Source organism: Mesoplodon mirus (genome assembly GCF_964341445.2).
Source record: "Mesoplodon mirus genome assembly, chromosome: 1".
NCBI classification, from domain to species: Eukaryota; Metazoa; Chordata; class Mammalia; order Artiodactyla; family Ziphiidae; genus Mesoplodon; species Mesoplodon mirus.
In genome coordinates, this window is record NC_138976.1 from 220178052 (window position 1) to 220204310 (window position 26259).

A 26259-nucleotide genomic window follows, 5' to 3' on the forward strand; every position below is an offset into this window, starting at 1 on the left:
TTCCACCAGACCATGTGGATTGAAAGGACCACGTATACGACTGCCTACACCTTCCCTGGGATTCTCAAGTGGTTTGAAGTCAAACAGATTTCAACAGTAAGTCATTTGAACGTGGAACTCAGAAAACTCTGTCTCCAAACAGAATGAGAGCCTTTGTTAAATCCCCCCACCAGTTCGCACTAGCTCCTCTGGCCCATATTATTTTCCAAAAGAGAAATAAAAGACATGCTTGTAGAATAGAACTCCTTTGTAAAACTTATGTTACAACACCAACCCTAAAGATTACTCCCAGTGAATGGCTCTTTTATGTCCCAATGGGTGTTGTCTCCTCAAGGATCCTGCCTGTGCCCCAGAACATTTTTGGAATTCCTCCTTTGAGTTTCCTATCCATCACATTCTTCTCTCCAAGAACATTTCCTCTTATTTTCTGCTAGTCACATCACCATTCATCCTAGACTCTTCCATCTTCATCACTCCCCAGAGCTGTTTGTTTTACCTCTTTAATTAATTTAATTTACTTCTTTATTAAATCTGTTTTAGTGTTTTTTCCCCCAGCCCTCCTGCTGAGGTACCCTGTTTCTAGTCCCTCATTCATCTCTGGTTGATGCCATTGAAAAAGCCTCCTGATTGGCCTCCCTGCCTTGGCTTCTTAGGTCCCTTTTCCTCTGCCTCAGACCGTGAATTCCATAGTGAAAACCTGGCTGTATCATTCTCACACTTAAAACCTTGCTGTGGCTCCCCAGTGCCTAGACTAGAAAGCCCATGCTCCTAGCACATGCGTACAGGGTCTGTGTGACTAAGCTCTTCCACTTCATCTAATGTGGAATCTACTGGAACTAAATTGCTCTATTCCATGCTATGTCAACCCTCTCTGACATTAGGTCATTTTCTCTGCCCAGCATACCCTCTGACCACTTCTCAACCTAACTCCCATTGAGATTTAGATTAGGTACCAGCTTCTCCAGGAAGCCATCTCTGAAACTCCCAAGCTGGGTTAGATGCCCTTTCTCTGTGCCCCGTCACAACCTTGGCTTATTTCTAAAGAGTTACCTACCGTGCTTACATATCTTGAAACCTCCCCCCCCGACCCTGTGAAAACCGTATGCTCCTTCCAGCCATGAATTACATCTTAATCGCTTTTGTAACAATAGTGCATAGCACAGTACTTGCCTAAAGTAAGTAATCGAGAGATATGTCTCGGGCCTCCCCGGTGGCGCAGTGGTTGAGAGTCCGCCTGCCGATGCAGGGGACGCGGGTTCGTGCCCCGGTCCAGGAAGATGCCACATGCTGCGGAGCGGCTGGGCCTGTGAGCCATGGCCGCTGAGTCTGTGCATCCGGAGCCTGTGCTCCACAACAGGAGAGGCCACAACAGTGAGAGGCCCGCGTACCGCAAAAGAAAAAAAAAAAAAAAAAAAGAGAGATATGTCTTGAACAACTCTGAAGTCTGATGTGTTCCATACCACTGGTGATAAATTATTCTTCTTCAAGTATGAATATGATTTTGGACAGAGGCTTTTGGAATCAAGTCTGGAGTAGGGGATCATGCTGGTTGATCAGAGTTAGATGAGGAAGGACACAGTTTTTCTCGAATCTGATTTGGAAGACCTTTCCACAGGAGACGCTCTCTCTGAATCCGCATTGCTTCTTATTTCATTCACATCCAGAATCCAGCTTGGATATTCTAATACATCCTGTTATTTCTGACTTCCGTAAACCGTAGAACCCATACTAAGCAGACTTAATAGATGGTTTGAACGTGTGACTTCCAAGATCACTTACCTTTTCTCATGGAAGGAGCATCAGACCTCTTAGCAGTGAACGTTTTTCGTGTGCAGAGATGTCTTGGGTCAGATATATTGCTTCTCTATTGTTATTGAGCTTCTCAAAAATCCGTAAGGAAGATTTGCCTAAGAAACAATCATTATTACAGCTCCAATTTTATCTTCTCCAAATTTCCATAGACACTTTGCTCCAAGAAATAATCATTACCATAGCTCCAATTTTTAAATCATCCTTGTACTTTCTGAGATTTTAAATAGCTTATTTAGCAGCGTACCAACACCATTTCAAATAAGTGTGCTATCCTTATTAATAAACATGACCCCGGGACTTGCCTGGCGGTCCAGGGGTTAGGACTCCGCGCTTCCCCTGCAGGGGGCACAGGTTCTATCCCTGGTCGGGGAACTAAGATCCCATGTGCCGCTTGGTGTGGCCCCAAAGAGAAAAGAAACATGACTTTGACAAGCAAAACATCACTCCTCCGTAGCTTGGTGGGAATTGTATGCCTTTGGAGGGGAAGACCTAGGCTTTTTCCAGTCTTGGCTGTGGAGCTCAGCGTCTCTCCTCTGCCATACTCTCTGTCACAGGAGGAAATCAGTCCTCTGGAGAATGCCATTGAAACCATGGAGCTCACCAACGAGAAGATCAGCAACTGTGTCCAGCAGCACGCCTGGGACCGGTCCCTCTCCGTGCATCCCCTCTCCATGCTGCTCAGTGGCATCGTGGACCCGGCTGTCATGGGGGGCTACTCCAACTATGAGAAGGTGGGCTGCGTCCCGAGAACCCCGCGGGGCCACCAGGTCTGGCGTGTCTCTCCTGCCTTCTCCAGTGGCAGCTGGTGAATTCGTTTCTTATAACTTCTCTGAGAGATTTTCATTCTCCCCTCTTTGTGAATGGGCAAATGAAATGAATGACAGGCTTCTCCCTGACCTCATACCTGCTAGACACCATCAGCCAGCCAGCCAGGGTTAGGCCACTATCTGGTAGAGTCACCGAAAGATCAATCTGATAGGCCTCTGGTTGATTCACCAGCTGTGAATTCCCTTCCCATTCCCTCTCTCCCCTGGAAGGTAGAAAGCATACAAGTGGACCCCCAGATCCGAGGATGCCCTGGAAGGGAAACAGCATCTGTGGAAAACACAGAGCCACGCTCTATTTGGAACCCTGACATGGTGTGCCATTGGTTGTATGGACAAACGCTGGCCCTGGCTCTACAATTAAGTTAATTCAGCTAAGTGTCGTATCTGTTACTCTGGAAAAAACATGAATGGAATGCTCATCACATGGGACTCCATTGCATAGGGTTTGGATGTAGCATCACTTAAAGTGGAGGTAATGCATTCAGTAGAATTTGGTTACATATAATCAATAGAAGCAGGATTTTTAATTGCTAGGTATGCTTTCAGTGGCTAAATAATTTGGGGGTCCTCTTCTTGAGTATAAATAAACAAGTTACACCCCTGGTGAGTAACATGGAGAGTGAGTGGGAAGAAAAGGAGATGGATGGGAAAGATGAGGGAGGTTGACTGGGCTGATTCTCTTATTTCCATTTGTACACAATGTCCTGGGAAGAGCCGGGGCTTCAGAATCAGTCACTCGTATGACCCAGTTCTGGCTTCCCATTGGCCACTGTGTGCTTTTGGGGGAGATACTTAATCTCTCTGAGCTCCAGTTTTCATATTTGAAAAAAGTAAGGTAAATACATAACTGACAGGAGTGACATGGGGCTTAAGGGAGACCTCCTGTATATGAGGAACATCATACGACGCCTGCCATGTAGTGGTGACTTGATCAGGGTCGGTTTTCTTCCTGTCTACTTGGAACAGAATGTGTGATTTGAGTGTTCTTTTTTATTTGTTTTGGCATGAGGGATCTTAGTTCCCCAACCAGGTATCGAACCCGCGCCCCCTGCCTTGGAAGCACGGAGTCTCAACCCCTGGACCACCAGGGACGTCCCAGTTTGAGTGTTGTTGATGCGTGGGGCTTACCAGTGCTACAGGGATCTTCTTTCTTCTGTCGTCTCTTCAACCTTTCAACCTTTTTTAGTCTTCTTAGTCTCAGCAGCTGGGAAAGCACCAGAGGAACTCTGGTTTGCCCATGTTAGGTTTCAGTAATAATTTCTAGTGTTATAATGGAATTCAATACTAGGGCCCAGAATACAGTACTTCTTTAATGCTATAATGATTTCAGTGTGTGCTTTTTCCTATAAGCTATCTGGTACTAATTTTGATGTGTCTTTCCAAGTATTCTTTTTTTTTTTTCAGAATGCTCCTAAAACTCTGATTTATATATGCCAATATTTGTGACTATTATATACTTTTTTTTTTTTTTTTTTTGCGGTACGCGGGCCTCTCACTGTTGCGGCCCCTCCCGTTGTGGAGCACAGGCTCTGGACGCGCAGGCTCAGCAGCCATGGCTCACGGGCCCAGCCGCTCCGCAGCATGTGGGATCTTCCCGGACCGAGGCACGAACCCGTGTCCCCTGCATCGGCAGGCGGACTCTCAACCACTGCACCACCAGGGAAGCCCCTATTATATAATTTTATATGAAGTTTTTTCCAGTGTGACCATCTTCTAATTAAAATGAAAAAGAAAAAGGGAAGGAAAAGAAGGATATATAAACAAATTTATTTCAGCAACTTTTAAAAACTGTTAGTTTTTACTTTTAATTAATATGTATGACTTTGTACATTTCTAAACATAAGAAAAAGGTAAACTCGTTGATCACCTTGAACTGTTGCAATCAGGTGGGGAATCCATCGTTACCTACTTGATACAGGCGACCTATTTTAAGGCAGCTCTTTAATCAGTGCCTGAGTGATCGGAACACAGGAGGTGTGTGCCGTAATTCATCAGCCCTTTCTGTTGTGAGGCAGGACTCTGCTAGAAAAACTAATTTCAGGGGACTCTGCTCTGATGTTCCCTGACTCATCTGATGCTTTGGGAATTTCAGTGCGTTTTATCAGAGGTCAAAAAATTTTTTTAACTTTCAAATTTAAACTGCGTGTATTTTGAAAGGTAAAGGTGGCTGAAGATTTAAGCAAATCCTGTGTTTTCATTTATATTGACAGTCCCTATAAATATGAATCTGCCAGAATGAGCTGCTCTGTAAATGTGCTGTCCTGTTTCCTTTGTGTGATGCATGGATTCCATATATTTATATTCTCGGTTGTACTCGTTTTCTAGGGCTGCCATAACAAAGTACCACAAACAGCGTGACTTAAAACAATAGGAATTGGTTGTCTCACAGTTCTGGGGTCCAGTAGTCTGAAATCAAGGTGTCAGCAGTGTTGATTCCCTCTGAGGCCTCTGAGGAAGAGTCTGCTCCCTGCCTCTCTCCTGGCTTCTGTGGGTTGCTGGCAACCTTTGGTATCCCTTGCCTTGTAGATGACTGTCATCTCCTTGGCTCTTCACATGGTGTTCTCTCTGTGTACATGTGTCTGTCTCCTCATATCCCCTTTTTGCAAGGACACCGGTCAGATTGGATTAGGGGTCTGTCCTACTCTCATGTGACCTCATCTTAACTAATTACCTCTGCAATAAGTCTGTGTCCATCTGGGGTCACATTCTGAGGTCCCAGGGCTTAGGACTTCAACCTAGGAATTCGGGGTGGGGGGACACAGTTTAACCCATAACATCTTCCCACAAAGTAAAGAGTTTGCACATGTTCTGTTTTCCACACAAAATGGGCTGATCCCTTTTATAACTGTATCCTGTAGTTTCAGGAACTCTTGGGTTTCGTGTAATGGGGTGGTTTTCCTACTAGTGAAGCAAAAGAGTGAAGGGGAACTTTGAAGGCTGGTCTTCAAAAGCACTCTCAGAAATGACGGTTATGGTACAGGGAGAAAATAGATAACTCCCATTTTGAACTCTGTTGGAGCTCACATGTTCACTGCAGAGTTTACTTTTTCTATCCTAATGAATTCTGTCTTTAAATTGGTCTCCTATAGAACACCTGTATTTATAGTTTGAGTTTTATGTCCCTATTATAGGACCTTTCCACGAATGTTTATTGATGTTATGGGTGACATGGTCTTGACATAGCATAATAAATGCAACCTGCATTTAATATTTTCAAAAGATTTTCACAGGGCTTCCCTGGTGGCGCAGTGGTTGAGAGTCCACCTGCCGATGCAGGGGACGCGGGTTCATGCCACGTGCCGCAGAGCGGCTGGGCCCGTGAGCCATGGCTGATGAGCCTGCGCGTCCGGAGCCTGTGCTCCGCAACGGGAGAGGCCACAACAGTGAGAGGCCCGCGTACCGCAAAAAAAAAAAAAATACTTTCGCATCTATAGCATTTCTCTTGTTGTCCTCAAAATAGCCTTTTGGATAGGTGATTGGTAAGAAGGTGCCAATATGAATCTTCAGGAATTGTGATACAGCCTATAAAATGCTGGGCAGGAAAACTCTCAGCCACATCTTCAGCCTATTAATTTTTAGCTCTATCCTTGATAAGATCTAGGCACTTACTCTAATGAGTAACCTTTTGATATTGCCATTTGGCCTTTTCTTCGCTCTCTGGGGAAGCTTTTTAATGAATGACATTCTGCTCTGCTGCTGCTGATTTGATTTGTGTGTGTGTGTGTGGCAGTTGAGAATGTACTCTTGCTAGGAACTGCATGATTCCAGGAAGACTACAGAATAACTTTCCTTTTTGAATTGTCCACTCCGGTGGTTTAAGAGCTTCCCAGGAAAGGAACGAACGTTTACTTAATCATTCCTGGTTCATCAGACAGAACAGAAGACGTGTTCCACCCTCCTAGGCTTCCCTCCCCGTCCTCTTAGGGTCAGATACACAGACAGGAATGTGTTCTAATCAATACTTGCCGATGCTTTGCTTTCAGGCTTTTTTTACAGAAAAGTATTTGCAGGAGCATCCTGAAGACCAGGAGAAGATCGAGCTGCTAAAGCGACTAATAGCGTTGCAGGTATGTCCAGGGGAGGTGTGGCTGGACAGCTCTCCATGCTCTGTGGGCGGCCACCACCCACACCACCAAGATATTCTCTAGGGCATCCATCTCCAAGCGCACGTTTAGGGTTACTTTTTTTTTTTTTTTTAACCCTTGGAATCACAACCTATCTATTCATTTGGCGAAGAAACATAGGAAGAACATTCCATTAGACTGCACAGTGTTGAGAGGGGTCTTCTTAGAGGGGAGATTAAAGTCCCCAAATTGGTTTGCTGGCTTGTGTTTCCAGATGAGAGATGTTGGCCTCAGTTTCTCTCTCTCTCCCTACTTCTGTGAACAGTGGGAGGAAACGCAGCCATACAGTTCAGTCCAAGGTGAAACGTATCAGTTATTCCTGCATAGAAAGGCCCCCAGGCTCACGTGGATTTGCCTTGCCTGTCAGCCCTTCCCCTGGTTACTTGTATCCCCAGTGTGCAGATTCCTCTGCATCTTTGACCCAAGAGCATCCAGTTCCCAAGCTTTACACTGAGAAGCAGTATGTTCGTTTGAAACGTGCTGTGTCTACCGGTTTACCTGTCCATCCCCACCTTCCATCTTTCCCCAGCATCCAAATCTGAACTATCCCTCTTCCTAAACAATATCCTATTCCTTTCATGCCCTCCTTCCCAGATGCCTCTGCTGACAGAGGGGATCCGCATTCATGGGGAGAAGCTGACGGAGCAGCTGAAGCCACTGCACGACCGGTTGTCTTCTTGCTTCCGGGAACTCAAGGAGAAAGTGGAAAAGCTCTATGGGGTTATAACACTGGTAGGCTTTGTCTCAACAGCCTATGAGCTTTTTCTAGTCTCTTCTACCGTTTATGATATTGATCCATTTTTCAGATGCCAGATGAGTCAAAGTAGCCTAGGAATGGCATGCAAATTCTGGGGCCGTTCGGAGAAGGCATGGTCCACTCTTGATAACCTTCAACTGTTGTTGTGCTGGACAGCGGCTCTTAAACTTAAATGTCCACCAGAACCACCTGGAAGGCTTGTGAAAACAGATTGCTGGGCCACAACGTCCTTAGGGTTTCTGATTCACTTGGTCTGTGGTGGGGCCTAAGAATTTGCATTTCTAACATGCTGCCAGGTAGTGCTGCGGGGCTAGGAACCACACTGTGAAAACCACACTACTAGAAATTGGGGTTTCCTAATCCCAGGCACTGGTTATTCCTGTCCTGTCTAGCCCAACTACTACAGTTTTTCCTAAGCTTTATTTTTTATTTTGGTGAAATGTTCCTAGTCATCACACCTTCGAAGGGGACAGAGAATTATGAATTACATTTGACAATGCATGTAGCTGATGTCATGATTTTTTTGGACAGTTGTAACATTTCTCATAGCTACCGTTTTCTTTTTTTCCTCCCAAGAAGTTGGGTGGAGTGATACATGGGTCAGCCTTTTCTCTCCCACAGTTGATGGTATGCTTGGTTCCAGCTTCATTTAGCTGCTCTTATTTTTTTTTTTTTTTTTTTTTTTTTTTGCGGTACACGGGCCTCTCACTGTTGTGGCCTCTCCCGTTGCGGAGCACAGGCTCCGGACGTGCAGGCTCAGCGGCCACGGCTCACGGGCCTAGCCGCTCCGCAGCATGTGGGATCCTCCCGGACCGGGGCATGAGCCCGTGTCCCCTGCATTGGCAGGCGGACTCTCAACCACTGCGCCACCAGGGAAGCCCAAATGTTGTATTCTTTTTTTTTTTTTTTTTTTTTTTTTTGAGGTACGCGGGCCTCTCACTGTTGTGGCCTCTCCCGTTGCGGAGCACAGGCTCCGGACGCGCAGGCTCAGCGGCCACGGCTCACGGGCCCAGCCGCTCCGCGGCATGTGGGATCCTCCCGGACTGGGGCATGAGCCCGTGTCCCCTGCATTGGCAGGCGGACTCTCAACCACTGCGCCACCAGGGAAGCCCAAATGTTGTATTCTTTTTTTTAAATTTATTTATTTAGGGCTGTATTGGGTCTTCGTTTCTGTGCGAGGGCTTTCTCTAGTTGTGGCAAGTGGGGGCCACTCTTCATCGCGGTGCGCGGGCCTCTCACTATCGCGGCCTCTCTTTGTTGCGGAGCACAGGCTCCAGACGCGCAGGCTCAGTAGTTGTGGCTCATTGGGCCTAGTTGCTCCACGGCATGTGGGATCTTCCCAGACCGGGGCTCGAACCCGTGTCCCCTAGCATTAGCAGGCAGATTCTCAACCACTGTGCCACCAGGGAAGCCCCAAATGTTGTATTCTTGAACCCCAGATTTTCAAAAATCCTCTTTCCTCCGAATCAAAGCTCTGCATTTCTTTTCATGTATTCCTGTGCCCTATTCCCATACCTCCATCTCTGCTACATTTTTCTCCCTAGTAACTTTCTGATCATCTCTCCTAGTCACCCAAGTGTTCAGTCATGCCTTCCTACGAATTTACCTCCTAACCTGTTGCCAGTGAAGAATTTTCTTTTAGGAACATTTGTCTTTTACACAAGTTCCTAGCTGGCAAAGACTTGGCTTTCACTCAATGAGTTTAGTTTTTATTAGACCCAGGCCAATATTAACATTTGAATTTGATATGTTGACCTACTGGAGACATTTCTTATGAGAGTATATCCGTATTCCTTTATTTCTTAAGATTCACCAGGATAAGCATCAGGTGTCCAGTTTCAATCTAAAACTTTTCTAGTAGGCCATAATTCCATTTTTTTAAATGGCCAGTAGAAGCTAAGCTGGAGAAGCAGACAGGGGTTTGCTATTTTATGGATGAGTAATGAACATCTTGGTTTCCCTTTCTCATGAGGCTGGCAGAAAGTTAGGGTGAATTTTTCTCTAGTTATAGAAACAAGGTAGGCTTAACCGAAGTTGTGTTTATAACTAAGAATATAACGGGTCGGGGAGGGATGGACAGGGAGGGTGGAGAAGGGATGGATTGGGGGACACAGATGGAGTGGGAGTTTGGGATTAGCAGATGTAAACTATTATATGTAGGATGGATAAACAGCTAGGTCCTACTGTACAGCACAGGGAACTATATTCAAATCCTGTGATAAACCATTATGGAAAAGAATATGAAAAGGAAAAATATATATATATATTTAACTGAATCACTGTGCTGTACAGCAGAAACTAAAACAGCATTGTAAATCAACTATACTTCAATAAAACAAATTTTTACAAAATGGAGAGTTGCTTAATATACAGAAAATGAACTCACAACCTAGATGCTTAAATGTCAGGATGTTGTGATATGCAGTTACAAAATATCTCGTATGTCATATTATAATAAACAAAATAATATGTCAATAAAATCTTTCAAACTACAAAAAAAGACTACAAGTATTTGCAATATTTAACAACTGACGCAATACAGGCACCAACCCGTCAGAATGGGGTGCCAACCCCAATACAGGTGGGCACTCACCACAAACCACCAGGGGCTGCGCCAGTTCCTAAGGGCTGAATTCCAGGCCAGCTAACCATGAGGGGTCATGTCTCCTTTAGCCGCCCAACTTGACAGAGAGGAAGCAGAACCGCACAGGGTCTATGGTGCTCCCCTACATCATGTCGTCCACACTGCGGAGATTGTCCATCACCTCAGTGACTTCCTCTGTGATCTCCAGCTCTTCTAACTCATCTGATAATGCTCCTTCCAGACCAGGATCTGATGGGTAAGGCTTCGATCTTTAATTGCCAGGAGGGGTGAGCTAGCTCCTTCCTAATGTTTGCCTTTGGTCCCCAAAGTGAGACTTGGTCAGTGTGGATGCATCATCTTTGTAAAGGAAATAATTCACAGTACCTGGGTTATTAGTTTTTGGGTCTTTCTCATCATCTTCATCATGAGGAATATCATTATTTATCTGATAGTAGCAACAGTTATGAAAAATGGAAAAAAAAATCACCCATAATGCTGTCACACCCTATGACCCAGCCAATCATATCCTATTTTGTTTGTTTCAGAATAATTTGTAGTTATTGCTTGATATTTTTTGTTTTAATTTTTTAAAATAATTTTTAAGTTTATTTTATGAGTAGGCAATGTAATCACATATGAAATTTCAAAGGTACAAAAGGACATATCATGAGAGGCCTCCTGTCAGTCCCCGACTTGCAGCTCATGAGTACCACTCTCCAGAGGCCAGTGATGTCAGCGTTCAGGTTCATGTCCGTGGTGCCTTTCCAGCAGCTCTTTATCTGTACAGAAGCAGTTCCTAAATATATATCCTTCGTCACACGTTTTTTATTTATAAATGACAGCATATAATACTCTTTGCCTTGCTTTTTAAAAAATTAATTAGTTTATTTATTTATTTTTGGCTGCATTGGCGAGCGGGGGCTACTCTTCGTTGCAGTGCGCGGGCTTCTCATTGCGGTGGCTTCTCTTGTTGCGGAGCACAGGCTCTAGGCGTGTGGGCTTCAGTAGTTGTGGCACGTGGGCTCAGTAGTTGTGGCTCGCGGGCTGTAGAGCACAGGCTCAGTAGTTGTGACGCACAGGCTTAGTTGCTCCACGGCATGTGGGATCTTCCCTGACCAGGGCTCGAACCCGTGTCCCCTGCTTTGGGGGTGGATTTTTAACCACTGTGCCACCAGGGAAGTCCTGCCTTGCTATTTTCACTGACTAGATCTTGAAAATCATTCCATTTCAGAACTGCGAGAGCCTCCTCTTTGCTTTGAGTTGCAAACAGCTCATGATTTCCCTACCTGTGATACACTCCATCATTGTCTATTGATGGAGATTTGGTTGATTTCAGCCTTTTACTATCACAGTAGTGATAGCAATGAGTAACCTTAAAAATATATTATTTTGTTAATATTCAAGTATATCAATATGAGAAAAAGTCCAGATGTGAAATTGCTCTGTCAAACATATATAGCTGCAGTTTTCAAAATTATTCCTAAACTGACTTTCATAGAGATTATACCCATTTACAGTCCCATCAGCAACACACAAGGGTGCCTGTTCACCCACATCTTGCCACCAAATTGTGTAGTATCAGGCCTTTTAATTTTTAACAGTCTGATAGGTGGAAAATATTTTCTTGGCCTAGGGCTTTTGTTTGGTTGCATATTGGTTCTCTTTCATCCCTCTTGTTTTGTGTGAGGGTGAGCATCTTTTCATTTGTTTACTAGCTTGTATGTATTTTATTTTCTGTGAACTGTGGTCAGATATTTTGTGTACATTTTTCTGTTGGATATTGACCCTTTGTGATATGAGTTGACATATTTCCAATTTTTCCTTTGTCTTCTGACTTTGCTTCTAATTTTTTATTTAGTTATGCTGATTTTTTTATGCAGTCAAATAAGTTAATATTTGATTTTATGGCTTCTGGATTTTGTATCATAAAGGCCTTCCTCACTTTAAGACTACAAAAAGCCTAATTTTAGGTTTTCACTATTTATAATAAAATCTGTGATTCTTTGCACTTATTTTAGTATAAAGTGTAAGGTATAGAGCCAATTTTTTTTCCCTACTTGGCTACCCAGTTCTCCCTATAACATTTAGTGAGCAAATCATCTTTTCTCTACTGATTTGAAATGTCAGCCTTATAAAAAAATCAAATTCCAATATGTTCTTTAGTCTGTTTGTAGACTTTTTCCCCATTTCTTAGATCTACCTGTGTGGTTCATGCACTTGTTCTAATGCAGTTTTAATTACTATAGATTTTAAAGGTTTTAAAAGTTCTAGTAATTTTTTTTTCAGAATTTGCCTGGCTAGTTTTACGTAGCTCATTTTCATATTATCTTGTCTGGAATCCTGTTATTTTTATTGGGATATGTTAAATTTATGGATTGAATTTAGGGCTTTTTGATGTTGAGCCTTCTTGCCAGAAACAGAGTGCCTTTCCGAACAATTTAAAATATTTTAAAGGAGTGAATTCATAATTGTGTTCAAGTGGAAAAGCATGGCATGTACCATTTTGTGACCTATTGCTTAATTTTATATGCATGATGAGTATTTAGCATCACTGTGTGTTTTAATGTTGAATATAAGTTAAGTCAGTTGACTTAACACTTATTTATAATTTTGTAATTCCATATTATAATAATCAAATCACAAAAGTAACCTGTCCAAATGGCCTTCTACCTGGAAATCAAATATTTTATTTATTTATTTATTTATTTATTTATTGGCTGCATTGGGTCTTCACTGCTGCATGCAGGCTTTCTCTAGTTGCAGCGAGCGGGGGCTACTCTTTGTTGAGATGTGAGGGCTTCTCATTGCGGTGGCTTCTTTTGTTACGGAGCATGGGCTCTAGGCACGTGAGCTTTGGTAGTTGTGGCACGTGGGCTTAGTAGTTGTGGCTCATGGGCTCTAGAGCACAGGCTCAGCAGTTGCGGTGCATGGGCTTAGCTGCTCTGTGGCATGTGGATCTTCCCAGACCAGAGCTTGAACCCATGTCCCGTGCATTGGCAGGCAGATTCTTAACCACTGCGCCACCAGGGAAGCCCTCAAATATTTTTTATTTTCTAAATTATTTATCTACCCTTTACCATTCACATAGATATCTTTACACAGCTGCAATTATAGCACAGATTTAGTTTGGTAATTTGCTTTTCCTCTTTGTCTTTTTGTTATAAGCATTTTCCATATTGCTATATAATTTTATTATTAGTTTTTAATTATCACTTTTGATGGCTCTCTACCATTACATCATATGAATGTGCCATAAGTAATTCTTCTCCCTACTATAGAATGTTTAAGCTTTGTCACTGTTTCTAAACAGATAATCATAAAAGTTCATTATAAATTTAATATAAAGACATTTAGGGAGTACCCTGGTGGCCTAGTGGTTAGGATTCAGCGCTTTCACTGCTGTGGCCCAGGTTCAATCCCTGGTCGAGGAACTGAGATCTTGCAAGCCCCTCAGTATGGCCAAAATTTAAAAAAAAAAAAGAAAAAGGAAAGAAAATTAGGTTGTATCAATATAAAATGCATTTATACTATTAAGAATTGTAACAAACATGTGTCCATATAGCTTTACGATTATTTAGGATATAGTCTCAGATCACTTTTCAGCCTTTAGGTTAAGATGGAGTGTAGGCTTTACTTCCCCAAAGCATATATTACTTATTCAGGGAGTAATATTTTTTTACAATTCTTGATATCACAAATGCCAATATGCAATGCCATATACAATGTATGAGTGACTATATAATTTTTCATAATATAGTCACCCATATTAGGTATTTGGACTATTTCTAATCTTTTGAATTTCAAAATATTAAATAATACCTGATTCATTTGTTTATTTTTCCCCATTTATGTTTTTTGCATGCCGTAAAGAGATACTACCTACTTTGTGGCAAGCACAGAAGTTCTGTTCTGTTCTCTTTTCTTAAACTCTGTCTCTTTCAAAAAAAAAAAGTTTTCAGGCAGCTGTTGAAAATCAGAGACACCGTAATTGCTGATCCATTAGGTCAGTAAACAGAGAGCAGGTGACTGGGGTCCTCTTTATATCAGGACCCCGGGCAAAGTGGGTTATTGCTCTTGCCCATGTTTGCCCAGTAAGATGACATCATTGATACTATTTTCTAACATTTATTCAGGATGTTTCTTTAAAGCATCTCAAACTGATTCACACCCAATGACCTCAGTTCTCCTATTAGCAGTGTTATGTCACCGTATTCATTAGAACTTTCATGGTAATTATTGGGTGTGCAGTCTGCAGAGGCTCACTTCTTTCTTGGCTGGGTGTATCCAACCTGTTTGGCACATGGGAGGCTGTGGCCCAGAAAGAGAATAACTTTATGAAACACAGTGCATCGTGTTAGGGGAAGCTGGAAAGGCTTGCACAGCAGGTCAACTCAGTACACGTTCAGAGCTCCAGCAAAGTAGGGGCCTCAAACCAAAATTTTTTAGAAAAGAAATTACTCTTTGGTATTTCAGGAAAATCATTGAAATAGTCAGTGTAAGAAAAAAATAACACAGGCACTGTGGGACTACACTATCATTATTTTACTGTTTAGTTTGGTTCATAATTAGGCCCTACTGAAACTCACATTAGGGCCTAGATCTTCGCCTGTAGATCTAATGACCCACAGACGCTTACCTTCCTTCTCAATCTCACAGGTAAAGTAATAGGAGACCCAGTAGAATACTGGATTGTTGTTTTGGGTTTTTTTTCCCTCCCTGACCAACTACTGTTTGAAGTGATTCTTTTTGTTTGATTTGGCTTGGTTGGTTTTAAGAATAATAAGCGTCTGTTTTGGAATTTAGTTCTATGATTTTTTTTAATTAGTACAGATTCAAGACAAATAATAGTGAGTGGCTTCCCCTTAAATATACTAATAATTGGAAAATACCAAAAAATTGCAAATTCAGGCATGTAATCTTTAAAAAAAATAATAATAACAGAATATTCAGAAAAGGAGAGAATAATTTGAAATAAGAAAGAAGAAGAATTGTAGTCTAGAAGCATCTTCCATTGTGACTCCAGTGGTTCTTTAACCAGACTTTCCTGGTACTTTCTCATCCTGTATCTTCACGGAAGAGGGCAAAATATTTTTGCCCTGGCCATGGCTCACGGGTCCAGCCGCTCTGCGGCACGTGGGATCTTCCCGGACCGGGGCACGAACCTGCCTCCCCTGCATCGGCAGGCCGACTCTCAACCACTGAGCCACCAGGGAAGCCCTTAATTTTTAAATACTAAAAGCTGATAGCTGTTTTTCTGTTGTCTTATTTCATATCAAAGCTTTTTCTAAAAAAAAAAAAAAAAAGTAGGCTTTATTTTTTAGAGCAGTTTTAGGTTCACAGCAAGAATGACCAGAAAGTACAGAGAGTTCCCATGTACCTCTGCCCTGGACACGCCCAGCCTCCCCTACCATAAGCATCCAGCACCAAAGTGATACATTTGTTACACTTGATGAACCTACATTGACACATCACAATCACCCAAAGTCCATAGTTTACGTTAGGGTTCACTCGTGCTGGTGTACATTGTGAGTTTTGATAAATATATTCACCATTGTAGTATCATATAGAATAATTTCACTGCCCTAAAAATCCTCTGTGCTCTGCCGACCTATCCCTCCAAACTTTTCATTTTAATGGAGTAAAATCTACCAATTTTTAATTAAACCAGAACTTATTAAATACCCATTTAGAAGCTATAAGCAATCTATACATCACAAAGGTAGGTTTTTAACCCCTCTCCCCTTGTTTTTACATTTTGCCACATCATTCCTCTCTGTCTCTCCCCCCAACCCCAAGTCTGCCGTTTGAGAGTGGGCTGCACACGCCATGGCTATGGAGCAAGCAGATTGTCTTATTGTAACCACGTACTACATTCAGTACAGCCTATACATTCAGGAAATGTGACATTGACCCAATACTTAAAGCTACAACCCATATTCCAGTTTTGTCAGTTGTCCCAGTAATGTCTTATAGCAATTTGTGGTACAGAATCCAATCAGGATCACATATTGTATTTAGCCATGTCTCTCTATTCTTTAATTTGAAATCATTTCCTTAGCCTTTCCTTGTCTTTCATAATGACATTTTTGAAGATTATGGGCCAGTTATTTTATAGAATTCTTTTTCATTTGGGTTTGTCTGATGTTTCCTCGTGCTTAGGATTCAGGTGATACATTTCTGTGTGATATGTCCTTTTCAGGTATCATATCTGGAAGCACATTACCCATTTGTCCCTTACTAGTGATTTAATTGATCCTGTGGTTAAGATTTGGTCCATTTTCTTTTCTGTTTTTAAAATAGTACTTACTATTTTTCCCTTTGTAATTAATAAGGAATTTATGGGGAGATATTTTGAGACTCTCCTGTTTCTCATCAAACTCTTCTCCTCTGTGTATTAACATCTAATTATGGTTCTTGAATGAATCCATTTTCACTATGGTGCTTGAAAATCTATCACTGTAATTAAAAAACATTTGATGAGTACTCCTATATGCTAGGCACTGTTGTAAGCATTCTGTAATCACCCTATGAGGTAGGTACTATTATTATCCCCATTTCACATATAAGGAAACTGAGGTATGAAAAGGTTATCTGCCCAAGGTCACCCACCAAGTCAGTGTAGGTAGAATTTGAACCCAGGCTGTAGGGCTCTAGAGAATGTGCTATTATCCACTACATAAAGCTGCCTATGAATATCTTTTACTGTGTGAACTCTGTCTTTCCCTCTAAGTTTAATAAGACCTTGTCTTCCTGAGATAAGATAAATATTCACTAGTATTTTCTTTCCATACTTGGACGGCCTCATTTCTGTACACGTAGACTTTGAGATACTCAACTGGCAGTTGGAAATTCAGATTACAACCTGAGAACAATGCCACAGGTCAAGGTTCGGCTGTAGAGTCATGTCCCCTGGTCTTTTTGGAGTCCATTTTTTGTTTGTTTGTTTGTTTGTTTTAATGTTTATTGGGGTATACTTTTTTTTTTTTTTTTTAATGCTTGGCTTATTTATTTATTTATTTATTTATTTATTGGCTGTGTTGGGTCTTCGTTTCTTTGCGAGGGCTTTCTCTAGTTGTGGCAAGCGGGGGCCACTCTTCATCGCGGTGCGCGGGCCTCACACTATCCGCGGCCTCTCTTGCTGCGGAGCACAGGCTCCAGAAGCGCAGGCTCAGCAGTCGTGGCCCATGGGCCCAGCTGCTCCGCGGCATGTGGGATCCTCCCAGACCAGGGCTCGAACCCGCGTCCCCTGCATTGGCAGGCAGACTCCCAACCACTGCGCCACCAGGGAAGCCCTATTGGGGTATACTTGATTTACAATGTTGTGTTAGTTTCAGGTCTACAGCAAAGTGAATCAGTTGTACATATATCGGTTTTGACTGTCAGGTGATCAGTGTTTCCTGACTTTGTCCTTGTTCGTGGCTGATAGGTCAATCCTTTTTTAAAAAAATTTATTGAAGTATAGTTGATTTACAATGTTGTGTTAATTTCTGCTGTATAGCAAAGTGACTCAGTTATACATATATATGTTCTTTTTTATATTCTTTTCCATTATGGTTTATCCCAGGATATTGAATATAGTTCCCTGTGCTGTACAGTAGAACCTTGTTGTTTATCTGTCCTATATTTACTAGTTTGCCTCTGCTAATCCCAAACTCCCCATCCTTCCCTCCCCCACCGCTGCTAGGTCCATCCTGGAGCCCCTTTTGGAGCGCAGGGCCTCGTCAGGGGCCAGAGTGGAAGATCTGTCCCTCAAAGAGGACAGTGAGAACCGGATGAGCAAGTTCAAGAGGAAAGACTGGAGTCTGAGCAAGTCCCAGGTCATCGCAGAGAAAGCATCAGAACCTGATCTGATGGTAAAAACAAACAAACACCATAGATTTGCCAGTTTGCCATTGCTTTCCCTGGAGCCAGGTATTTCACCATTTACCTCACAGCTACGAGTCACCAGACAGAAGCCTAGCATGGTTTCTCAGGACGCAGCAGCCTGGGGTAGGGTCAGATCTCAGATGGTGCTAAGAAAAACACGTACAGAGATCGGAGCCTCTAAATCAATAATGGCACAAGATTTACGCACAGTATAAACCCGTGGATTAACGGTTGGAGTTGTGGTTCTCACCACTGTGGTCCATGACCCCATCCAAACATTGTCACGTCCCTTCTTTTAGCTTAAAAAAATAAAAGGTACTTAATTCTTCCATAAGCCACATCAAGTTGTTAAGTGTGGCAGGACCTGCTCTCCCTGAGAATCAGGGTGGCTCATCTCCAGCCTAAGTGGCACAGTCCAACTGTGATTACAATCAAGTCTGTGGCCGGCCAGAAAATAGTCTATGGTCCAGTGATTCCCTGTTAGTGTCTCTGCCCTGGTGCCCCCAGCGTGCCAGTGCGGTAAGCTTAGAAAGGGCTCCTGGAATTCTGCCCTTTAACAGTTTCTGCTCTGCTGATAAAGTTGTTCTGAGCATGGATGGGCCCAGCGTGCCTCCCTGTGAGAATGTTTTGCTGTGTTTCTCCCCAACCCCGCTGCTAGAGCCCAGCCAGAAAAGCACAAAGGCCAAAGAGTCTCCAGCTGTCGGACAATCGGCTGACACCGTTTCATGGCTCTTCCCCGCCTCAGTCAACACCCCTGAGCCCACCCCCACTCACTCCGAAAGCGACCAGGACCCTGAGTAAGTCTTCCTGTAGACACCCCTTCTATTCATTTTACTAGAGGATGGTGTATGTCGATGAATCTGGGCCATTTTTAACCAAGACAGCCACAAGGTGTATGAGATGATCGTCACGTAGGTTCAATTCAGTGGTAGTGGGTATCATTCAATTAGATTAGGGTTTGGCAAGGAATCCTTAGGTTGCTAAGACTCATTAAAGTTTTCTACACATGGGGCCACAGGGTTTCACTGCCCCTTTTCAACTGTGATGGTATAAACGAGGTGGATCTGGACTAGGACTAGACAGGAAGTGAGTAACTTTGGAACTGTTGGGCAGATAGCTGTGTACTTTATATGGAGAAGGGTCCAAAATAAGGACAAGAAATAGACCCATTCAATAGACTACTTACAGTCAGGCTTGTGGACTCAGCAATACACAAAGCCTGAGAAGAATTACAAGGACCGCTTAGTACAAAGGAATGATGGAGGGGTGAATCTTCAAATCAAATGGGAGACAGTCGTCAGCCGAGTGTCAGAGATAATCAGACAAGTTTTCCTGGAGGAAGTGGATATTGCACCCTTTAAATGATAAAACTATGACAGTTCAATTTAACCAATATTTATTGACTACCTGGTATGTGATAGATGCTTTTTCTAAGGACTTGGGATATATCAGAGAACAAAGTAATACCCTAAGTTCTAGAAAATAGTCTCATCTTCAGCTTAAGAGTAAAAACCTTCAACAAAAAAGTGAGATTTTTGCTTAAGAACTTCTGGTGAAGCTTTCAGATAAATGAAAGGTGCTACATCTATCCCAAGGCGTAAGAGGTCTTCTTGATTCTGTCCACAGAAACTGTAGAATGTGACCATAGCAATTTGCTTGACCGGATGGGTTTAGGTGTTACCGTGGCCAGCAGAAGTGGCATGAGATCCCTTGGTGAATTTTTCTCTCTGCCTTCATCTACTTTGTGTCATTTCCAGGCTCTCCATCTTTGCCGACAGATGGGCTGATGATGGCTACAGTCCCACCTCCCCCTCCACCCAAAAGCAAGCCCTACGAGAGCAGCCAGAGGAACTCCACAGAGGTAGGGGGGTGACCGCAGACATTGGGGCCAGAGAGAGCCTACCGCTCATGGGAATGCAGCATTGGATTTCTCAAGATGTTTAGTAGGCAGGTTTTCCCATCAATTTGTCCCTCTAATCGATTCTTGGTTCATTCCTGAAACCATAAAGAGAGGGGAATTTTCAATGGGAAGGAAAAATATGCAAGGAGACCTTTCATCAGATTGAAGGTACCTCACCCCGGGCCCTGGGGGGGAGTGAAATAAGAAGTGAGTTCTCGTTCACACCTGAGGAGTTTACTTCTTCTGAGTGAGTGACAGTCATTCTGGAAGGGGCCTCCGCTGGGGTTCCTTCATTCATTCAACACAAATTTATTGAGTCCCTACTATATATACGCCAAGTATTGGGGATATAGCAGTGTTAGTGTATATCTGATTAATGCAAGGGAAAGGGGGAGATTGAATCAGTCTAATTTCCCTTTTCACCTTGCAAAGCCTGTGTAGATAAACTCAGATCAGTGAGAAGCTAACGCAGAATGTTGGAAATGTGGAGTAGAAGGCAGAATTAGGAAGAAAGGTAAGACTCATTTCTCCTTTCGTATGTCTGCTCCACCAGATTGCAGCCCCCCTGCCTGTCCGAAGAGAAGCCAAAGCCCCGCCCCCTCCACCTCCAAAAGCTCGGAAGTCGGGCATCCTTTCTTCTGAACCTGGATCCCAGTAAGGATCTGGTCCTCTCTCTGGAACTCTGATGCCTGGGAGCTGGCCTCCGGGAGGCAGTGTCCTCATCGCGTGGGTCCCCTGCTGGCTGCCTCTCCTCATCTGGGGTTGAGGTTCACCAGCTCAAAACTGGTTTCATTCTTTAGAAAGCTTCTCTTTGATCGGTGCCCGAGGCCACGCCATATCTCCTCCAGTCCATGAGGAATCCCGGAATCGGCCGTGCCCCGTGTTTCTCCCTCCCCGTTATTACATTTCAGCCTCCAGCACGGTGCCACTGGGGTCTACGAAAGCCTGGTTAAGTTCTTCAGTGGTGGTGGGAAAACCCCAGTAACCTATTCCTTGGAGGAATTTTTTGCTTTGCTTCTGAAAAGCTGTGCTTAAGACGTAGTTTTCTCACGTGGACATACCTTGTTCCATACAACATATTGGAAGAGACCAACATCAAGTACTTTGGCAGCCGGAATCATCTATCTTTCTGAGGTCTCCTGTGTCTCCTCTGTGGAAAAGAACATCTTTTTAATGGAGATTGGCTGCTTTCAAGGATGAATGGCTCTCATTATCGAAAGAACATGGACTCGGTCGTGAGCCCTGAGCACCTGCGTCCCCCCACCCACCTGTGACATGGAAAAGCTGCCCTCCTCCCCCCAGCCCCGCGCCAGGAGTTCCCTCACACTCCCGACTGGCCCTAACTGCATGGCAGTCACTCCTTCCTACCATGGACTCCTGAGGCTCTGTCTTTTGCACACAGTTCCTTGTCCTGTTACCTCCTCTGAGCTCAAATCACTGGATATAAGGGACTTAGAAGTCCGGATTGAACCGCTTCTCTTCCAGATCCCATTGGAATGGCTCGGCAACCTGATTTTACCCTGGAGAATACAGTGCAATATCTCGCTTTGATTATTTATTCCTCTTGATTGTGGAATTAATTTGATGCCATGCTCATGGTACTCATGTCAATCCTCTTTTCAGAAGAAAAAGTGTGGGGTGCTTCAGAGGATCAAATATTACCACCAGATACACAAACAGCCACACAAAGTTAAAGACCTTTTGAGCTGGAAGGGCCTTAAAGCTCATACAGACACCCTCCCCCCCTCATTTTGTAGATAAGGAAATTGAGGCTAAACACAGAAAATCCTACTACAGATTCTTTCTAAGAACCCAGCTTGCTCACTGAGGTTATACCCAGATAACATCTCTAGAAGACAACCCTGACAAATTCTTCAATCCCTACCCCTAGTTGGAACAATAGTGGAAATGTCCCAGATGTTTCTATACTGTTTGGGTGTTTATGGCAAAATAGAAGCCTTTTTGACTGTGGATGCCCTGGGTCAACCTGTGGGTGTGCTTACCAGGGGCTCTTCCACAGCCTGGCCAGGTCCCCTCTCCAAGAAAGAGAGAGAGATTTCACGTCTGAGAATTTGGGTTTGCTTGCCTGCATCTTCGTGTGTCTGTTTCACCCCTTTTAGGAGAGCCATGTGAATTCATCACAGGGTCAGGGAAGTAAAAACCTCTGAGATGTGTCCAAGGTTACTCAAGACACGCATGTGCATATTTAAAAGTGCTGCATTCAGGGCTTCCCTGGTGGCGCAGTGGTTGGGAGTCCACCTGCCGATGCAGGGGACACGGGTTCGTGCCCCGGTCTGGGAGGATCCCACATGCCGTGGAGCGGCTGGGCCCGTGGGCCATGGCCGCTGGGCCTGTCCGCAACGGGAGAGGCCACAGCGGTGAGAGGCCCGCGTACCGCAAAAAAAAACCAAACCAAACAAAACAAAAAAGTGCTGCCTTCTTTTCCTTCAGTCCACGCAGGAGCACCTGCAGTGTGATGAAATGGGAAGAAACCCAGGCTCTGGAAGTCACCCACTGGGGTTTGAATCAACCCAGCTATGTCCTCTCTCAGCTTTGCAAACTCCCTCAAATTATTTGAAATTGTCTTGAGCTTTCATGTCTTCACCTTTCAAAATGGGGACCGTCCCTACCATGCAAGCTGCCTTGGGGTTCATGTGAGACCGAATACGTGATGTAAGTCCTCACGAGATGTGCCTTTCTTGTCTCTGCTGGGCCTGGGTAAGATCTGGAACTCTCCACGAGCATGATTGATGTTCCTTTTTTTTTTTTTTTTAAAGATAATTTGGAAGGTGCGTGCAGGTTAGTTCTGCACACAACCGTCCCTTTCTGAAAGGTGGCCTCTTATATAATTATGTATGACTAGAGACGAAGTGTTAATAAGACCTGGAGGGGGGGGCTTCCCTGCCAGTCCAGTGGTTAGGACTTCATGCTTCCAGTGCAGGGGGTGTGGGTTCGATCCCTGGTTGGGGAACTAAGATTCCGCATGCCGCGCAGCTCGGCCCAAAAAAAAAAAAAAAAAAAAAAAAAAAAAAAAAAAAAAGACTTGGAGGGGGTTTTAAGTGGCAAGAAAAGAGCAGGAAGGGACAGTCTGCAGGGCTGACGTGGTGCCTGGAGCAGCTTCTGAGACGTTGCTGGGCAGACTGGCTGGAGGGGGTTCGTGGGCTTCACCCTGCTTTCCAGGCTGCTGTTAAAACAGAAGGACATAAACTAGGTCACCAAAGAAATAAACCTGAAGCCTGTCCTTTCCGAGCTGTAGGGATGAGTTGTGAGCCTGGTCTTTGGTCAGAGGCTGGGGGCATCGGATACACCGGTGCCCAAATATCTTCCCTTTATTTTTTTTTTTTTTGCGGTACACAGGCCTCACACTGTTGTGGCCTCTCCCGTTGTGGAGCACAGGCTCCGGACGCGCAGGCTCAGCGGCCATGGCTCACGGGCCTAGCTGCTCCGTGGCATGCGGGATCTTCCCGGACCAGGGCACGAACCCGTGTCCCCTGCATTGGCAGGCAGACTCTCAACCACTGCGCCACCAGGGAAGCCCCCAAATATCTTCCCTTTTTTAACGTAACATTTTCCCATAGGATTCCCTTTCCACATCCATGGAAATCCTAGATCTCTCCTGCCTGAGTACAAAGGATTCCAGGTAATGTTGTGAATAGTAGGTCACAGGGGACACTGGACAGTTCATCTCCTTGGGAAACTATTAGGTCAGAAAGAGTTACATTTGACAAAAGATCCTAAGGAATGTCTGTCCTGAAGTCAAAGAGGAAAACTGCAAAGAAATGCCTTAAGATTACCTTAAACGTAGGAGAGATGAGGGGCAGGGCATAAAAAAGGAAACAATTGGTCTTTATCTTCCTTAATAAGAACTGTGAAGTGTTGAAGTAACCCCCAAATTGTCACAACCTTTGTGGATGTTGGTTTATGGGATTTTTTTTTTAATCCTTTTTTTTCCTCTCTCTCTGTCCTGGTGACTTGTCTTGCTTTGAGATTTTTTTTTTTCAAGAATTGTTTTCATTCAACATATATTAAGCTCTTACTGAATGCCAGGCACCTTCCTAGACCCCCAGGCTGTGGCGATCCAGTGTGTTCTAAGGGAACAGCCCAGGGATATAAGGACTGCGGTGTGCCATTGGATTGGCAGGAGAGTGGGGTTAGAGGAAAGGGAAACCCTAAATCAGGCTCCTGGGCCATGGGTTCCCTCCCCCTCCTCTACCGTCATGCCTTGATTCCAGAATTACAGTCATTTTCCCCTGTCATAGAGACCCCTTAAAAACAACTGCCAGGGCTTCCCTGGTGGCGCAGTGGTTGAGAGTCTGCCTGCCGATGCAGGGGACACGGGTTCGTGCCCTGGTTCGGGAAGATCCCACATGCCGCGGAGCGGCTGGGCCCGTGAGCCATGGCCACTGAGCCTGCGCGTTGGGAGCCTGTGCTCCGCAACGGGAGAGGCAACAACAGTGAGAGGCCAGTGTACCGTAAAAACAAACAAACAAACAAAAACAAACAAACAAAAAACAACTGCCACCCTCAGATCCCTAAGACAAAACCAGCGATAAAGCAGGATCTGAGATAACAATCTCTCTTTGCTAACTCTTCCCAAGCTTCAAGGGTCCTGCCCCTCTGCTTGCCTCCAGATCGTGGGGTGATTTCTTGTTTTAAAATTAAGATATAACTGGGACTTCCCTGGCGGTTCAGTGGTTAAGACTCCGCACTTCCACTGCAGGGGGCACGGGTTCGATCCCTGGTCAGGGAAGTAAGATCCCACAGGCCACACGGCGCAGCCAAAAAAAAAAGACGTAACTTACATACAGTTAAGGGCACAAATCTTAATGTACAGGTGGATGCACTTTTACAGTAGTGTCTACCCATGTCACCACCTCTCAGATCCACAGGCTACTCCCAGCCCCACAGAAGTTTCCCTCGTGTCCATGCTGTCATTTTATAAAAGGTATTTAGAAGGCCCTTCACACGGCCTCACTTCTCAGCTATAATGAAAAGGGGAGAAAAACCCCACCATCAACACAGAACAAGACTGTGACGGGTGTACCTTTGGGCAGGTCAATTTGTAGTCAGTCCCTGGACCTCAGTTTCCTCATGAAATCATATACATTTGAGGTTACATGATTTTTAGAATCCTTTCAGCCCTAGCTTTTATTCTAAGTGAATGAAAAAGAGAGTCAGAATAAAACTAAGTTTCTCTTCAAAGGCTTTTAGGTCCATACTCCATGACTAAGTCGGATTGTGAAATTAAATTGGAAAAGGTAAGTTGCTCTTTGGGTGGGTTGAGAGTGGAACCATCCGTTCTAATCTACAAAAGGAAAAAGGTTTCCTTTCAAGTTGATGACTTCAGGCTGATTCCTACAATCCAGCCTAAGGCTCGTCTCCTTTATATGCTGCCCAGATTCATCCAGTAGCGAAATTTTGTGTGTTGTTCACCCAAACTTTGTCAAAAGCTCAGTTGCCTTGATTTTGTAAAACTAGTCGGGTTTCAAACATGAACAGTTAAGATGTGCGTTGAAGTAGAAAACTTTTGTTCACATTTGCTGTTATTTATTTTTTAAATTAAAAATGGAACTGTATTTTAAAGTTTATTGTGTATTTAGTTGATTCTTACCCTTGTATTAATGAAATGAACTCATTCCTGGACTTTTCCTTATTGACACGTCACACCCACCATCTCTTCTGGTCTCATTTCATTACTGGTCCTATTTGTTTAAACTTGTTCTGTGGGATCATAGAGTCATCTTTGCCTGGAAGCAATAAAAACCGCAAACTATTTGGTTTTTACTTCACCTCCACCCACACCCCATTCATCCCTTGGCATCTGAGCTGACAGTTTACAACAATTTATTTAATACGATTAGTATTAAATAAGTATAAAATAAGGCCTGTTTCTTCACTCATTCACCACAGATAATTAGGCAGAGGTAAAGGGAAATAAAGAGGTTAAAAGGTATATCAAATGACTTACATTGAAAGGATGGGAATGGATTTTACATCAGAATTTCCAAGGGAAGGGAGTGGGACCCAGGCATTAGTATTTCTTTTCAATCTCTCCATGTTATCCCAATGTCAGGCCAAGGTTGAGAGCCATTGCCTTAGAGGAAATAACAGCTTTAGCAAATCAGTGTTCAAGGTGCTTTTCCTAAACTCCCTGCTGGTCGTGAGTCACATTGGAAAGGGGGCAGCTTCACTCTGGTTAGAATAGCACCACTGTCTTAAGTCCTGGGTGGGTGCATAGATTTTTTTTTATTTTAAAGAACGTGTCCTAGTACTTTAAAACATGTGCAATTTATTGCCTTTCAGAGCAATGATGCTCCACTGTCTGTGTACATAAGAATCACCAGAACGCTTATTAAAAATGCAGATGGCTTGGACCCCAGAGACTCTGA

The 26259-nt window shown here is 43.8% G+C and overlaps 1 protein-coding gene across 1 annotated transcript in view; it reads left to right on the top strand.

The window, feature by feature from the left end:
* Positions 1–22141, top strand: part of DOCK5 (dedicator of cytokinesis 5) — a 215655-nt gene extending 193514 nt beyond the window's left edge. The window contains exons 44-52 of the mRNA XM_082624873.1: positions 10–96; positions 2367–2543; positions 6623–6706; positions 7358–7495; positions 10194–10360; positions 17789–17957; positions 18629–18767; positions 19728–19831; positions 20424–22141. Coding sequence (XP_082480999.1) covers positions 10–96; positions 2367–2543; positions 6623–6706; positions 7358–7495; positions 10194–10360; positions 17789–17957; positions 18629–18767; positions 19728–19831; positions 20424–20528 — 1170 coding nt within the window. The 3' untranslated portion in view covers positions 20529–22141. The remainder of the gene's footprint in view (positions 1–9; positions 97–2366; positions 2544–6622; positions 6707–7357; positions 7496–10193; positions 10361–17788; positions 17958–18628; positions 18768–19727; positions 19832–20423) is intronic.
* The last annotated feature ends 4118 nt before the right edge of the window (positions 22142–26259 follow it).